Raw genomic sequence first — 17,824 nt, forward strand, 5'->3', positions numbered from 1 at the left:
AATGTCTGAAATCAACAATCTAAGCTCTTACTTCAAAACATCAGAAAAAGAAGGGTGAAATAAGCTTAAATTAATTAGAATAAAAGAAATAAATAACAGAATGAAATTGACAGCAGAATTCTTTGGGAAAAAATCAATAAGCTTAATAAACTACTAGGAAGATTGACAAAAACAGAAGCAACTGCAAATTATAAATATCAAAAATAAAACAGGAAACAATAAACTTTGCAGATTTCAGAGGGATAGTTAGGGAATAATATCAACAATTCTTCAAACATAAATGTCACCATTTAGATGAAATAAACCAATTTGTAGGAAACTGCAATTACCACAGTTTACCCAATATGAGATAAATCATTTGAATAGTTCTATAACCATTAAGTAAATTAAATTCATAATTTAAAAATTATCCATTAAGAAATCTTCAGTACCAGTTATTTCGTAGAGAATTCCACCAAGTATTCAAAGAAGAATTTAAAAAATTCTATGTAATCTCTGCCAGGAAATATGAGAGGAAGGAAGACTGCCGCCTATATTTGATGAAGCCAGAAGAATTACCTTGATGTCAAAGCCAGAGAAAGAGAAAGAAAGAAAGGAGGAAAGGAAGGAAAGAGAAAGAAAGAAAACTAGAGATGGAGATTGGTAGACTTCATGAACATTGAATGCAAAACTCTTAAAATATTGCAAAAATAGCTGGGCATGGTGGCCCATGCCTGTAATCCCAGTGGTTTAGGAGGTTGAGGCAGGAGGACTGTGAGTTCAAATCTAGCCTTAGCAAAAAGTGAGGCATGAAGCAACTCAGTGAGACCCTGACTCTATATAAAATGCCAAATAAGGCTGGGGATATGGCTCAATGGTCAAGTGTCCCTGAGTTCAATCCCTAGCACCCCCCAAAAAAATCACAAATAAAATCCAATAATATCTAGAAATAATTATACACAATGATCAAATGGAGTGTATTCCAGGAATTCGAGGTTGGTTCAATATTTGAAAATCAGTAAGTGTAATCCGCCATATTTTTAAGTTAAGAAGAAAAATCACATGGTCATGACAATTGATGCACAAAAAGCATTTGCCCAAATTAAATATTCATTATTTCATAAAACTAGAATTATCACTCTTTCCTTATAGCATTCAAACCAGAGTCAAGCCAAATCCCCAAAACTTTTCCCTTTTATCTTATAACACTTGAATCTTACAATAATTCCTTTATTTACCTCTTACTAATATGCCCCATGGTTTTCTGTAACCCCTGTTCTCTTTCTGTAAAGATAATAATTAAGAAGTGAAAATCTGAACTTATTCAACTATTGGAAGTGTTCCTGACCATCTCTGGCTGGAGGGTATTGACATTATCTTTCTTCCTGGTGTTGAGACTATCGATTCTGTCTAAAATTGAAATAAGTAGCTAATAATTACTGTACTGCTGAATCTTTTTAAAAATGTTCTTAACTTCAGAGGGTCAGTTAGAAAACAACATATTTGTTAATAAAAAACATTTACTTTGTTTTCCCCCCTTTTTTTGTTAATAGACTCAAGGGAAATAAAACATGTTATTTAATTTTGAGAACAGTTAACAAGAACAAAATTATTATAAAATATTTCTGTACTTTTATGTCTGTATATTGATCTATTAATCTGTGTGAATTAATCAAACACTGTTTTGGAAGACATCAACCTAATATCAAGTGTGGTTTTTACTAGGAGATCAAATTTCAGGTGTTCTAAATTCTCATCTTTGTACTTTTCTCCACTTTTGAGTTTTTAAAAATATGAGATCAACTCTATTATATTAAAAAATATTTTATGTTAAAGCTAAACATTGGAAACATTTATACTGAAATATTAACAAAGATTGAGGGTAGAGACTTAATTCTACATATTTTCTGTGACTTATAAGCTTAAAAGAACACTGAATTTTTAAAATGGAATGGGCACTGATATTTTAGAAGAAAAGTAAAACATTATCTGGAGATAAAAGGAAAACTACCATTATGAGTTGTTATATTGGATTTCAGTGCATAACCACATGCCAACACAGACACATAAAGGTATAGAAGATTTTATACAACTATTTTGGCCTACCATTCTATTTTGAGTATATTTCTTGGTTTAAAATGACTACTCCTTTTCAGACTTATTCAATAGAATTTAATTTTTTCTTGGGGGCTGTTGAACAATTTATGAATTGAAGACACGGAATCTCATGGCTGACAGACACTTCAAATAACAGGTGTGGTGCCAGAGACAGTCTTTACAGATCCAGAGTGAATGCACAGATGTATTTTTGTCAGTTGTCCTTTCATCAATATAAAGAACAATATAAATATATGTCTTGAACAAAGAGTTGTTCTGCAGCAGGAAAATAAATTTATTTCTAAAATAAACAATATCATTCCATTGTATTCAAGTGTTGTTTTGAAGATTCATTCCCTAGAAAACATTCTGGGCTATAGTTAATAAAAATAAAACATGCAAAAAAAAAATCAGTTGTGTGTTAGGAAGCAGTTGAGATGGAACATCCAAGTTCAACTGATTGTTCTGTGCTGGACCTACCATGCACCCTGCAAGCTCATGGGTTGATGAAGAGATTTACCCAACTGGACTATAGGCTAATCATCTTACAATGCTCTAGGAGCCATTAGCATTAACTTTACACCATCTTCAGATCCTTTCCAATTTACACTTAAGACCAAAGTATGTCTTTTTTTTTTTTTAAAAAAAAAACTCCTCTTGATCTATGATTTTATTATATAAGAAAGATAAAGCTATTGGAATGTGTCCTCTCTTTCCACTTCAGACCTACTTAGGGAGCTATGTTGAATTCTTAGCCAACTCTGCATCTCTAAGTCCTCATTAAAATTGTGGGCTTGCTAGCTTCTTTTTATAAAAGAAATTTTGTTATAAATTCAGCATAATTAGTCCTGACAAATGGGCTAATCATGACACTGTGCAATTCTGTGCAGAGACCAAACCTCTAGAGCTTTTCTTATTGATAAAACAAAAGACTCTTGTTATAAAGGAGCAATAAATTACCCAGACACAGTTTGATGGCAAAGTTTTGAAAAACAAAAATCACACAACTCATATAAGATATTACTAAAAAAATTCTTAAAGCAGAAAATAACAGGGCTTTGGCATGTAGGAGTAATAAGAAGAAAATTTAGAGGTACACAAACAGCCAATGCTGCCCACACATTTTAAATAAGAACACAGGGAGTAACAGAATAACTCCTAAATCTCCCTGTAATTCTTACTTCAATGAAGCTTTCCCTCAGACTGTGTGGCTTCTTTTGGTTTGTCTGTTTTGTTACGATTTCACTTGTTTTTACTGGTAATTACTTCTTTGAGCAATACACATTTAAGCATTACAAAGATGTATTTTTATATTTTTCCATTTTATTACACTTGTACACTTAAAATTTACCATTAAATACTAGCTGAATACAAGTATACACTAGTCATACTGATAGCTGTAGATTTTTGAGATGTAAATATTAATGGATAGATGTCTTAAAGAATGTGATAAAACAAATAGCAGTCATTGTAGAATCTGGATGGTGGTCTTGGTTCTGTGCTGTGACACATGAGGCGATGTTCAAGTAACAGCAAAAGAGACAGAAAGACAGAAGCAAAACTGCACATTTCAACTCAAAGGAAAACCCCATCCAAGACTGAAACAGGACTACCATGTATCAAGCTGAGAGATGGTTTACTGCTGGGAAAGACAGACCATAGGGTCTCTTATTCTTCCCTTCGTGTTTTATCAGTTTTTTTTCACTGCTGTGCCCAAAAGACCTGACATGAACATTTAGCAGAAAAATAAGTTTCTTTCAGTGCTCAAGGTTTCTGGGGTGAAAGTACCCCCCCCCCCCCACGCAGATAGCTGGCTCCATTCCTTGGGGCTCAAAGGGAGGCACAACATCATGGTGGAAGATTACTGTGGAGAGAATGGAGGGAAGTGGCTCAAGACATCACACCAGGTAGCAGATAGGGCTCCACTCTTCAGGGACAACATACATTACCCCAAAGGCATGCCCCCCCAATAACCCACCTCTTCCAGCCACACCCTACTTGCCTACAATTACCACCCAGTTAACCCTATCAGGGAATTAACACATTGCTCTCATAACCCAATCATTTTACCTCTCAGCTTTCTTGCATGAACTTTTGGGAGAAATCTAATATCTAAACCATAACATGAGTAAGCAGGTTGAGTGAGCAAACATGGCATGGGCTACAGCAAGGGGCTGATGCTGCATCACTCACTTGTTACCCATGTAGCCCAGCAGGGGTATTTTAGCAGTAGAATAAGCAGAGAAGGCCATGGCCCAGGGCCAGGCTGGTAGACTATCACTGCCCTTGTGTAACAACAGTGTTCTGCTGAACTGAGTAAGTCTCCTCCAATCAAAGGAAGGTGAACTTCTAAATCTGAAGGAGCTTGACTCTGATGATAGATTTCTTTGGAGGTCATGAAGACAGATGCAGGGATGAGCCAAGGGCAATATGAAAATATGGCAAGGTCGTGAGAGAAGAACCCCCACGAGTTCCTCAGCAGTTCTCCATGAGTTGTGGAGAGGGAAGTGGGAACCAGGGCATCTGAACATCGGAGTTAGCCAAGCAAGGTGGTCCATTCCTGTAATCCCAGCAGGTTGGGAGACTAAGGCAGAGAATCACAAGTTCAAAGCCAGCCTCAGCAATTTAGCAAGGCCCTAAGCAACTTAGTGAGACCTTGTCTCAAAATAGAAAATAGAAAAATAAAGGTCTGGGATGTGGCTCAGTGGTTAAGTGCTCTGGGTTCAATCTCTGGTAAAAGGAAAGAAAGAGAGAGAGAGAGAAAAGAAGAGAAAAGAGAAGGGAAGGGAAGGGAAAAGAAGGAGGGAAAGAAGAAAGGAAGAAAGGCAAGCAAGGGTTATTATTCAAGGAACTCAAGTGTCTGACCAGTGACAACTAGTAAAAGTTAAAACAATAAGAAAGTGTCATTGGACAAAGAGTAATACTGCCCAGGTTACCAGATTGATGGCATATCATGTTATCCTCATTATCATGAGGGACAATGGACACTAAAAACTGGAAGTTCAGTTATCTTGGGAAATAGGCCTACATTTACCCAGATTCTATACTTATTAAGATTAAAAAAATGGAAGCCAGAAGAAAATCTTCCAGGTGAATTGGATGGACATTACCTATTTAAATTCCTGGACACTCCAGGGGTCTCCTAAAGAATGAACTTCCCAAATAGGGCATCCAGCCTCTAAATAGCACAGAATTAGAAGGGACTTCTTAAATCTGAATCCAGTAGAAAGGATTCAGTGTTTCCATAGAAAACAGCAAAGAATAAACTATGCATTGAAGAATGTGTGTGTGTGTATATATATATATATATATTTTTTTAAAATTTTTATTGTTGGTTGTTCAAAACATTACATAGTTCTTGATATATCATAGTTCACACTTTGATTCAAGTGGGTTATGAACTCCCATTTTTGCCCCATATACAGATTGCAGACTCACATCATTTACACATCCATTGATTTACATATTGCCATACTAGTGTCTGTTGTATTCTGCTGCCTTTCCTATCCTCTACTATCCCCCCTCCCCTCCCCTCTTCTCTCTGTACCCCCTCTACTGTAATTCATTTCTCCCCCTTGTATTATTTTTCCCTTTCCCCTCGCTTCCTCTTGTATGTAATTTTGTATAACAGTGAGGGTCTCCTTCCATTTCCATGCAATTTCCCTTCTCTCTCCCTTTCCCTCCCACCTCTCATCCCTGTTTAATGTTAATCTTCTTCTCATGCTCTTCATCCCTACTCTGTTCTTAGTTTGTATATATTTTTTAAAGAATTGAAATGAATCTCTTTAACTACTTTCACAAACTCTAGTTCATACCTTTGTTTCTACATGCCAAAACTAGTTTTCATCTGTAAAGTACAAAGTAGATGAAAGTATCCCTTGATTAAATTTTAAATGATAAAACTATAAACATAGGTGAACTAGAGCTACTACAATATCAAAACACAATAGCCTCACTCATAATGTGTCCATATTAATTTTTCTAAGATGTTAACTCAATGTTTTCAAAGTGATATACTTATCTTTTAGACTGATTTGCTAAACAGATTAAGCATTATTTTCTCTCCCAAACATTCAAATGCTTTCTTTGAGCTAATTATTTTTGTGAGATTCCCTGGGATGCCAATGGGAAAATCTATTGGAAAACATGTAAAATTATTACTAGGTAATGATTCCTGGCTGCTTTCAAGCTCATTTAATCCTGACAAGGTCCTTATCTAGGAAGCAAGAGCTAGTATTTTCCTCTCCATTCTGTGGAAGAGGAAACTTGAGTCTCAGAGAGGTAAGACAACACGTCCAAGATGGCATACCCTGTGTGCAGGCCTGGCATTAAAGCCTAGTGAAGATGGCTCTGGAGTTCACATTCTTGAACTCTGTTTGAGAATGACTGTAATAATATGCAATGTGCATGTGCCACTGTGGGGAAAAATAAAGGCATTATGGACATAAATGACTGTCTACTTAGCCTAGTCTTTGGAAAGGAGAAGTTCTTAAAATGGCTTCTTGGAGGAATGACATCCAAGTTTAAGAACTTAGTGATAACTGAAGTTAACCAGGTTGGTTGGGAGGGAATGGTGTATATGTTGGAGAGTAAAGGTGTCAAGTGCTTGTGAGGATGTGGGCAGGAGCAAGTGCTTCAGTTGCCTCAGCAGAGGACTTGAAGAGTTGTTGTACTTCCATCAGGCACAAGTCTCTCTAGCACATTCTAGTATGTTTTTCTCAAGAGAAGCACTCTATTGCTATCTTGAAGTTAATACCAGGATTTCTTGACATTGATTTTCATGAAGATACCTTTAAATCTCAGTTTGCTCTCTGTATAATGAGATAGGAACCTCACTAACTTAGAGACTTGGAACATCATCAAAAGATCATGTGAAATGATGAATGTCTGTGAGCATCTTGATCATGGTGATATTATATCTCAACAATAATGTAGTTAATGTTAGATGATCATGCTGGTCAGATTTGCATTACAATAAACAATACCTGAGATAATCAACTTATAAAGAGAAAGTTTATTTTGGTTCATGGCTTGGCTCTGAGTTTCTAGTCCACATTCAGTTGGCCCTAGGATGCGGAAGTACATCATGGCAGGAGTATAGGGAGTGGAGCAAAAACACTCACTTCATGGCCAGAGAGCAAAAGAAGGGAGGAGGAAGGGGTCAGGATCCCAAAGTCTCCTTCAGGGGCCTGCTCTCAATGACCCAAAGATTTCCTAGACTCCACCACTTAAAGATTCCATCATCTCCCAATTGCATCTCCTTAGGGATCAATTTAACACACTGACCTTTGGAGTACATTCAAGATCCAGACTACAGCAATAACTTTAAATGATCATATTCTGTATGTCAGATTTAAGACTGCTTTTTTAATCCAATGATTTGAAGCAGTAATGTAACTCCATAATGGGAAAAAGGAATATAAAATATCATCTAGGGCCAGTGAATATATCAAATAACGAAGCTTTCAAGGCACAGTCCAACACTGGACTAGAGAAAATAAAATGTTCTGAAAACTGAGTGTCAGTCGTAGGAAGTAAAACTCACTCTTTCTAGCAGTGATATCATGGTAGAACCATTGACTTCACAGTCAGATCCTAAGCTCAGCCATAGCACATATTGGGTCCACTGCTGTAGACCATGCCTGGAATCTGCTCAGGTTCAGTTCCTCATTGAAAAATAAAGATTGACATGTGTTTTACCTTGCTCAAATTGTAGAGAAAAAGTAAATGAAAGCCACAAATGCTATGATGTATAAATATTATTGTCACCCTATATTACATACTATAATTTGTTTTGATCTCATGGCAGAGTTATTGATTCCAAATGATTTTAAAAGAACGGATATATTCAGATATGATTTCTATGCCAGAATTTCAATTTTTTTTTAGCATATGAGTAGTTCATTAGACCAAGTAGAAATTTTTTCCACATTTCCTATCTGAATTAGAGATGGAGGATGATTCACAGTGGGTTTGAAAGATTCTTCACTTAATCTTGTGAACAAAGATACTGTCACTATTTTTAGAATGATGACTCTAAAACCCAGACTGATTTATTACCCAGATTGCATTCCGACAAATATGACAAAAAGTTAAGAAGAAACCACTTTTAGACTGTCTTCTACAGGAGCTATTTTAAACATATATTTCATTTGCATTCAAGATATAAATCTCACTATAGTTCCCTGTTAAAGAATGTCTCGTTGAATAAGATGCTAGCAAATGATTTAGTGGACTATTTACTAAGGAAAGCCAAGATGTAAATATCTCAATTCTCCCTCACAGGAAGTACATTAAGGCAATAATAATAGATAATATTTCTATTTATGGATGGCAATTATACACTTGGCATATGTTAGCTCACATAAATTCACAACAACCATATGAATGAGAAGGCAATTTCCTTATTCTTTAGGAAAACAGTACACAGATAGGTCAGAGGAAATGCCTGAGGTCAGACAGCAGGTAAGCATTGCAGATGCACTCAAACATAGGGTGTCTGATGCTAGTGCTGGAGCTCCCGCCTTCTGTGCTTGTCTCTTCTCGGTGGGCAGTCAGAGAAAATATTTTTCAAAAATTTAGGTGGAGTGATGAATATCTAAAAGTTCACACATAGAATTTTTTTTTTTTGAGTTTGGAAACTGTCTTAGAGGCTACTAAACTTAAAGCTCAAATCCACTTCAAAAATATTGTGCACGTCAAGCTGTGTAATTTTTGCTATAACTGTGAAAGAGCAGTTTTTTCTCCTGTTTTATTATTATTTTTATAATTAATTTTTTAATTTATATATAACAGTGGAATGTTAAAATTCTTATTATACATATAGAGCACAATTTTTATATCTCTGGTTGTATACAAAGTGTATTCACACCAATTTGTGTCTCCATATATGTACTTTGGATGAGAATGTCCATCAGATTCCACCATCATTTTTAACCCCATGCCCTCTCCCTTCCCCTCCCACCCCTCTGCCCTATCTAGAGTTAGTCTATTGCCCCCATGCTCCCCCTCTCTACTCCACTATGAATCCTTATATCAGAGAAAACGTTCATCATTTTATTTGGGGGGACTGGCTAACTTCACTCAGCATTATCTTCTCTAACTCCATCCATTTACCTGCAAATGCCATGATTTTATTCTCTTTTATTGCTGAGTAAAATTCCATTGTGTATATATGGCACATTGGTTTTTTTTAATCCATTCATCTATTGAAGGGCATCTAGGTTGATTTCACAGTTTAGCTATTGTGAATTGTGCTGCTATAAACATCAATGTGGCTGTTTTCTCCTGTTCTTTTCTTTTTTTTTTTTTTTGACTATGACAAGGGGAACATATGTGGGGCCTTATGATGAAATAGGATCCAGGAGGAGAGTCCCTAATACAATTAATTTTGGGGTCCAGCTTCCAACTTGATCTCATCCTCAGATATCAGGCAGTCTTAGCTAGGAATGCTTCTACTATCAAGCTGCTCGCATCTTTGCCCTGAGCCTGCCCTCCACATGCCTTCAGATTGTCCTATATCCACTGCAAAGCATGTTTCACATTTCTGGCCCTATTTAACAAAGTTTGCTGTGATGACTGTAAACCTGGGACCCAAAGATGCTGTGTGTGTCCTCCCCACATTATTTCAGACAATTGGACTCAGATTCAAATGGACATTTGGGGCAGCCTTAAAATGGCAAAGAAATAGATTAGCTTGCAGATATCTTAAAGACTTTAGACCAGAGGGGAAACCAGCTTGCTACAGAGATCACAGAATTAATCTCTCTATTTTCCTTTAGTATGAGAACATTACTTTTTTGCCTTTATTTTTATTGGCTATTTTGTTTGATATAAATTTGTTTCTTTTCACTTTGAATTCCATTGTCTGCTGGTTGTCCTGATTCCTGACAAAATGTCAGACATCATGTTACTTTTGTCCTGTGAAAGTAATGTCTTTTTTCTCTAGATGCTTAAAGACAAACTTTCTGCCTTTGTTCAGCAGATTTCCCTTTCATTCATTCTCTGGAGGTGATAGACACTCTTGAGTGTGTGATTTCATGTTTTTCACCCATTTAGATGAAATTTAAGCCATTCTTTCCTCAGCTATTCCTTCTAGCTCATTCTCTACGGCCACCATTTCTGGGAATCGAATTACATTTGGATTTCATTTCTTTTTCTTTAGCAATTACACTTATGTGGGAATTTTATATACTACCCCACATATTTATTGCATTCTTAGTTTTTAAATTATTTTTTCTCTGTTTTTTTTTCCTTTAGATTTGATATTTGCTATTGATTGGTTATATATCTAACTTGTTTATTTTCTACTTTAATTAAGATTTAATTTGTCTTTTGCATTCTTAATTAAAATTCTGAAATTTTCTTATTAAAATTTCCATTTGGTTCTTTTTATGAATTCTGTTTTCCGGTTAAGTTAATCATTTACCCTTTTCCTAGGTTCTCTTCAAATCACTTTAGTTACTTCCATTCTAAACTCCTCGTTGGATAACTCAAGTATCTTAATCACCCCTAGGTGTCTTGGTGTCCTCTATCATTTTTCCTTTGTGTTTTGGTCATTGTATTTTGTATGGAAATTTCTAAGAAAAAACGTTATTATCCTTTTAGAGGGGATTCATCACTTTCCTTTCTGGGCCGATGTACGTGGAGCTAACCATGTTCTACAGCCAGCAGTGGGGGAAACTCAAGGTGGAGCTGCAGGGTTTTTTTAGTCTATTCACGTTTGCTGTGGAGATAACTCTCCCAGTTCTAGCAGAGCTCCGTGTGCTCACACTCCTTCCTCCTGTGCACCCTCAGTGATGATCCTTGTCTTGCCAACACTGGTAGATTCTGCCTTCCAGAGGTTTTTGCTTTCCCCTCTCCTCCCCTCCTCACAGTTTCACAATCCAGAAAATGTATGAAGTGGACTACTGACTCTACCTTCCTTTTTCTCTTTCTCCCTGAGATAAAGCTGAAAGCCTCTAATGATTCGGTCTCATTGAGGCTACAACCCAAATCATAACAACTCGATTTCCAGATTCCTTACCCCAACTGTTTAACTCAGACACTCAGCAAATAGCTTGAAAGAAGAAGTTTTCAGGTGGGTCCCTCTCTGTGCAGTATCTCCTACTTCAGGATTGTGTTCCCTCAAGTCATAGTTGCCTCAGCACTTATCTGATGTCTTCAGACAGAGCTTAATGTTATTATAACAGTTGTTTTCCAGTTTATCTCTATGGCTCGTACTCATAAGCCAGTCAATACTGACTGGACTAGAACTTTACCATAATACATCATAGATTCCTCCTTCCCTCCCTCCCTCCCTTCCTTCATTTCTTCTTACACCCGGGATTGGTACAATACAGAGGTGCTTAACTACTGAGCTAATCTCCAGTCTTTATAAATAACTTTTTAAAATTTATAAAGTTATTTATAAATAACTGAGTTGAGTTGCTCAAGACATTGCTAAATTGTTGAGGCTGAGTTTAAGACCTTGCTAAATTCTTGAGGCTGGCATTGAACTTGCCATCCTCCTATCTCATTCTCCCAAGCTGCTTGGGATTATAAGTGTGTGCCACCATGCCTAGCACAGATTCCTTCTTTGAGTAAACTTTTCATTTGAGGACATATTAGATTTACAAAAAACATATGGAAATAGTATAGTGAATTCCCATACACCATACAACCAGTTTCCCCTATTACTAACACAGTACATTAGTGTAGTCTATTTGTCACAATTAATGAATTAGTATTGATACATTATTGTTAAAGTCTATATTTCATTCAGATTGCCTCCGTTTTTCCCCCTAAAGTGTTTTTTTTTTTTTTGTTGTTGTTCTAAGATCTTAATTAGGATATTGTATTTGACTTAGTAGTTATTTTCCCTCAGGCTCCTTTTGATTCTGACATTTTCTTAAATTTTCTTTATTTTTTGAGACGAGACCACCTAGAAAGTTGTGAGCAGTACTTATCAGGTGTTTTATAGAACATTTCTTTCTTTTTTTTTTTAAAGAGAGAGTGAGAGAGAGTGAGAGAGAGAGAAAATTTTTTTAATATTTATTTTTTAGTTTTAGGCGGACACAACATCTTTGTATGTGGTGCTGAGGATCGAACGCAGGCCGCACACATCCCAGTCGAGCGCGCTACCACTTGAGCCACATCCCCAGTCCTGTAGAACATTTCTTAATTGTGATTTGTCTGATGTTTCCTTAGTAAGTATCCAGAGGTTATATGTTTGAAAGACAGTAAAGTACCAATAAACATTCCATAATGGTAAGGACACATAATATCACCTTATTCCAGCACTGGTGATGTTGACCTAGGATCACCTGGCTGAGGTAGTGTTTGTCACTTGTCTCCACTGAATCATTCTGCCTCCTTTCTGTATTGCACTCTTTGCAAGGAAGTCACTATGTGCTGCCCATTCTTAAGAAGTGGAGATTATGCACTATCTCCATAAGGGAATAATGTCTACATAAATAGGGAATTCTGCAAGAGAGATTTGTCTATTTTCTTCCACTTACATACATATGTATGTAATCATTTATTTATGTCTATGGACACATTAATATTTATTTTATACCTAGGTTATAATCAACACTGCTATATACATTTTGCTGGTTACATTTGTAGTTTTGACAATTGGGATGTCTTTTAGTTGGTCCTGTGTCCCCTTAATATAACTCTTGTGTACAAAGTGAATGTTTTAACATTATTTTCTAGCACCATAAGATGTTTCAGACTCATTTTGCAAATTTCCTACCTGGGATCTAGAGTCAGCCACTTCTCCAACAGGCCCTGATTCTTATCACTGAGAACAGTATTAGAAACTAAGTTGAATATTTGTATTGTTCCATGGGCAGCACTGCCTTTAGGATATCTCAGCTGACAGTCATCCCTGGGGAATAGTTGAGGAAGGCAGAAAAATTAGAAAGACTGTCTAAAAACATCAGTAACCTAATCAACACACCACACTGTTGAGCCAGCCAAAAGCCTTAGTAGGAATATTGTAGCTATGATCCCATAGGAATATGATTTTTATATTATCTAACAGTTACAGACATTAACCTTGGGCTAGCTTAGTGATTTTCAAACTTTAGCATTAGGAGTATCCCCCAGAGGGCTTGTGAAATACAGAGCCCTGGTCTCTACCCCAGGATATTCTGATGTGGAGGATCTGAGGTGAGGCCCAAACCCAGGAGTTGCCTCAGTTGCCATTCAGCAGCTCCTAGGTTGCTAAATCCTAAATAGCACTAGTCCAAAGCCTGTTTTCTCACTGTACAGACAAACCATTTATGTAGGTTGGTGGAAGGACTGAAACCTGCTCGACACTAGAGAATCCAAGTAGAAGGAATGAGTCTAGAGCAAAGAGAAAATCTCCTTTCTAAATGCAATTGAAATGTTGCTTCTCTCAGTGTGCTACCCTTCCCAGGTTACTGCAGTGGATTAAATTTGTCCCCACAAAGGGGTTGGAGTCTTGTCTCCCAAGCCTTGGAAAGAATAAATGCTGCTAAAACCTTGATCCTAAACTTCCAACCTCCAGAATTGAGACACAATACATTCCTATTAAGACCCTCCGTATGTGGCCATGTGGCAATGTTTTTACAAGAAGCCCATAAAATTACTAGTTCTTAAACAGGCTTTATACATTTTAAGTAAACATATGCATTGTATTATGTCAAAGTTATTTACAGTGATCTAAAGAATATTTTTGATACTCTTGTTATATCAACACAGAAAAGTAGGACCTGTCAAATAAAAGTCTGTTTAGGGTCATGTCCAAATCAAGGCTGGAGTGATGACAGCGGAGAAGATGATGTGAGGCAGACCACCTCCAGGTACCTGGTGTTGGTGATGCACCTGGAGACTCATGATACTGAAGTTTTTCAGTGTTTTCCTCTTGAAAATAAATTTCCTAGCAGAATTATTTATGAAGACTTAAAAATACAGAATAAAAATATCTTCCACCATCCTTAAACTTCAAAATTATTGTGAGAATCAGCTAGATAGACAGTGCTGCCAATGCTTTAATCTTCTGGGAAGAAAGGGATTATGTAAGTATGTTTGGCCTTTCAACCAAGTACAGATCAAAAATATTCAGGAAAAAAACAGTGCCTGTACTGAACATATAGTGATTCTGTTTTGTTGTCATTCATAAAACAATACAGTGTAAAAATTATTTACATAGCATTTACATTGTATTCCATATTATAAGTAAGTAACATAGAGATGATTTACAGTACATGACAGGATATACATAAGAGCAAGTACCATGCCATTTTATATAAAGGAAATGAGTGACTGTGGATGTGGGCATCTGTGAGGATCCTGGAACCAATCCCCTAAGGATACAACTCTATGTGTTCTTGCCATCATTATTTTGAATTATGAAATTGAAAACAAGGAGTAGCATTTGTCTATGAAGACATTGATCTGACAGATCTTCTAAAATGCCAACAGAACACCATGGGTGATCCTCTACCTGCTAAAAATGGCAACCACATTTAGCAAGCAGTTGTATTTTATGAATATTTATCAGTCTGTTAACACCTCACTAGATGCTGGATATGGCCAGAAAAGCATACAGAGAACAACACACTCCAGCCATAGGCCCAACGTGATCTCTCATGTTTGCCGGCTCCAGCTATCCCGCTCCCCTCTCAATGTTTTTTTATTCCGCAGCAGTGCTGCACAGTGACATACAGGAAACAGCCTCATCCACCCTTCCTGTACCTTCCTGCAGTCCTTCATCATGACCAGTGGTTTAAGTTTTCCCTCTGAAAATTGGAGTTTAGATAAATGAATAAATACATGGCCATAATAAAATGTTTTATCTACTTTTAAAAGATTATGAAAAAGCTCGCCAACACGGCAAAGTTGGTCACTTATCATGAAGCTTCTTTAGGTTAAGAATAAGCTCACAGCACCTCCTTTCAGATCTGTCAGGTCTGGGCCTGAGTGCCATTAACCTTGAATTTCTAACAGAGAGAGGGACGACCTGGGAATTCCCTTAGTAAGAAGTGGATTATCAGGTCAGAGCTTCCCAAACAGAAACAGTATTTCTAAGGCCACTCTGGGGATCTTAAAAAGATGATGTGAAGCTAAGAATATTATTAAGGAACATTGAGTAACATGAAATCCACCTGAATTGAATTAATCTTCAGGGTACAAAGGCCAACTCTCGATACCAGTAGATAAACTTCTGCAGGTACAGGCAATTTTGTTTTTGTTTTTATACTTGGAGACATGACAACATAAGAATATGACTAACAAATAAGAGAATAATATAAAAAGAGTGCTATAGTTTGGATCTAAAATTTTCCTTAAAGGCTTATGTGTTAAAGATTTGTTCCCCAAAGTGGTGCTGTGGGAGAAGATGAAACCTTTAAGAGGTAGGCCTCACTGGGAGGTCTTCATGGGGGGTATGGCATGGAAAAAGTAAAAGGACTCCAGATTGTTCTTCTCTAGACTTCCCAGCCACGAGGAGAGCCTTTTACTCCACCATGTGCTTTTGCCATGTTGTGTTGCCTAATTATTGGCCCCAAATTATGGGGATGATTGATTATAGGCTAAACCATCAACCAAAATAAAGCTTTTCTCTTTATAAGTTGATTTTCACAGGTACTTGTTACAGTAACAAAAAGCTGATTTACACAAAAGTTATTCACTTGCTTTTACTTCTTTTTCTCCTTTTCTAGTAAATACATATTTTAGTACTAATGAATCCATTTCATGATTCGCATAATCTGGATCCAGCCAACAATTGACAGCTATCCTCTTGTTAGGTCTGTTATGTTGCTGCTGTGATGGTAGATTTATAATGGCTAGCAATGCTTGGAAGATTAAATAATGAACATATGAGTGGGATTTTTTTAATCATCTAAAGAAGGTCTTTGCTTTTTATAAGAATAATCATAAAAACATTTTGGGGGGGTTATTATACAAATGTTTATGGTTGTGAAACTTTTTTGGTACTAGGGATTAAACTCAGGGGTATTTAACTGCTGAGCCACATCCTTAGCCTTTACACTTTTTTTTTTTTTTTTTTTTTTTTTTTGAGACAGGGCCTTGCTAGGTTTCTTGGGGCCTCATTAAGTTGCTGAGGCTGGCTTTAAACTTGCAATCCTTCTGCCTCAGCCTCCTGAGTCACTGGGATTATAGGCAAGCACCACCACAGTTCTGAAACTTTTGAAGACCTTGGATTTAAATCCATTCTAACTTCTTTATGGGTCACAATCACATTAACACATTAATTGTTCAGACGATCACTTCAACTCTGTGGCTCCCTCTGTTGGCCACTTCCCTGAGCTAGTATTGCTTTTCGGTTGATTTCAATACCCCTGAGCCAATTGTTTCCATTTCCTTTTGTTTAACATCTTCTTGCCAAGAACACCAGGAAGGGAGGATCAGCTTCCACAATTGGCATTTAAATACAGAGTAATCCTCTATTTGGTAACACTCTTGCAACTTTATACCCCATTAGTCTGCAGGTATAGTGCAACCTCTAGAGTGCAGTTAGATAGTTAATGTAGGAGACTCATAACTGGAAGAAACTTCTTTAAAACATTTCTTTTCATGCTGCCACAACAGTTCATTTAAGTAAATTATGATCTTCTTCTAACCCTGTCATTGTTAAATATTTAAATATAGATCCCACAACTTCACCATCATGACAACCATAGGAAATCTTTGGTTTTCTTCTTTGATCAGGTAGCTTTGTCAGGACCATTCTTAATGTATGAATGGATCTCTATTTTGCAATTGTACCAAGAATTTGGAGTGTCCTTCAAGCATATTTACAATTAGTTGTAAAATCTGACACCTTAATCTAGTCATCAGTGAAGTAAATTATCATAGGATTTTAAAAGTGAACAAATTACTCATATTAACAATAATATCTGTAGAGAAGTTGACTCTAACCTTAAACTACACCTGACATCCTGCCCAAATACAGTCAGTTGCAAACTAGTGGGCCATAGGAATAAGTAAATACCAAAAATGAAAAGCAGACACAAACATAAAACATCAAAATTAAAACATATTAATATGCAAAGTGTCTCTTTTCATCTAATTACATGCTTTATAGTATGCATAAATGATCACTTAATAAAATAAAATTGGTAGGTAATTATTGTGCTCAATCAATTAAAAAAAGAAATTCAAAATTTAAAATGAAATGGCCATAAAAAGAAGAAGCTAGAAATAAAAACTCAAATGACATTTCACACCAGCTCCTTTTATTTGCAAGTTCTCCGTGGTGTTTGATTCTTATCATGTATGTGGAAATTTCAGAACTCTCACCATTAGTATAATTGGTTTATACAAATATGGTATTGAAAATCTTAGTTAGGTTTATAAACAATGCAGACACAGTTCCAATTCAAAAGTATAAATCAATTCTAATTATCCCTCTCTCATCCCAATTAAAACACATAAAATATTCTCACTTTTGAATTACTTGTTTTGTCTCAGATGTCACTTGGTTGCCCTAACACAATTAGTTGAAAACATACACATAAAAGGATTTGACATTAAGTTGCTGACTATATATAGCCTTAGCCCTCAGGGGGGTAAAAAGTAAGTAAAAAAAATATTTATTTGAGAGCTATACCTTTTTAATTAATTCCTACCTGCAGAAGTTGTCACGATTTCCGTGGTGTTTCTGAGGCCCATGAAGTCAAACTGATAAAGCCGCCATGATTTCTGGTCAGCTGCCTCAACTGAATTTTTTCTCCATCTATAAATCATTTCTTCTTTGGGGTAGCCATCTAAA

The 17,824-nt window shown here is 36.4% G+C and overlaps 1 protein-coding gene across 2 annotated transcripts in view; it reads right to left on the reverse strand.

The window, feature by feature from the left end:
- The window catches only part of Gabrg3 (gamma-aminobutyric acid type A receptor subunit gamma3), a 586,000-nt gene that overhangs the window by 53,923 nt on the left and 514,253 nt on the right, over positions 1 to 17,824 (reverse strand). For both annotated transcript variants that reach the window (XM_076848732.2, XM_076848733.1), the window contains one exon: positions 17,682 to 17,819. In XM_076848732.2, coding sequence (XP_076704847.1) covers positions 17,682 to 17,819 — 138 coding nt within the window. The remainder of the gene's footprint in view (positions 1 to 17,681; positions 17,820 to 17,824) is intronic.

Source organism: Callospermophilus lateralis, chromosome 3 (genome assembly GCF_048772815.1).
Source record: "Callospermophilus lateralis isolate mCalLat2 chromosome 3, mCalLat2.hap1, whole genome shotgun sequence".
Taxonomy (NCBI): Eukaryota; Metazoa; Chordata; class Mammalia; order Rodentia; family Sciuridae; genus Callospermophilus; species Callospermophilus lateralis.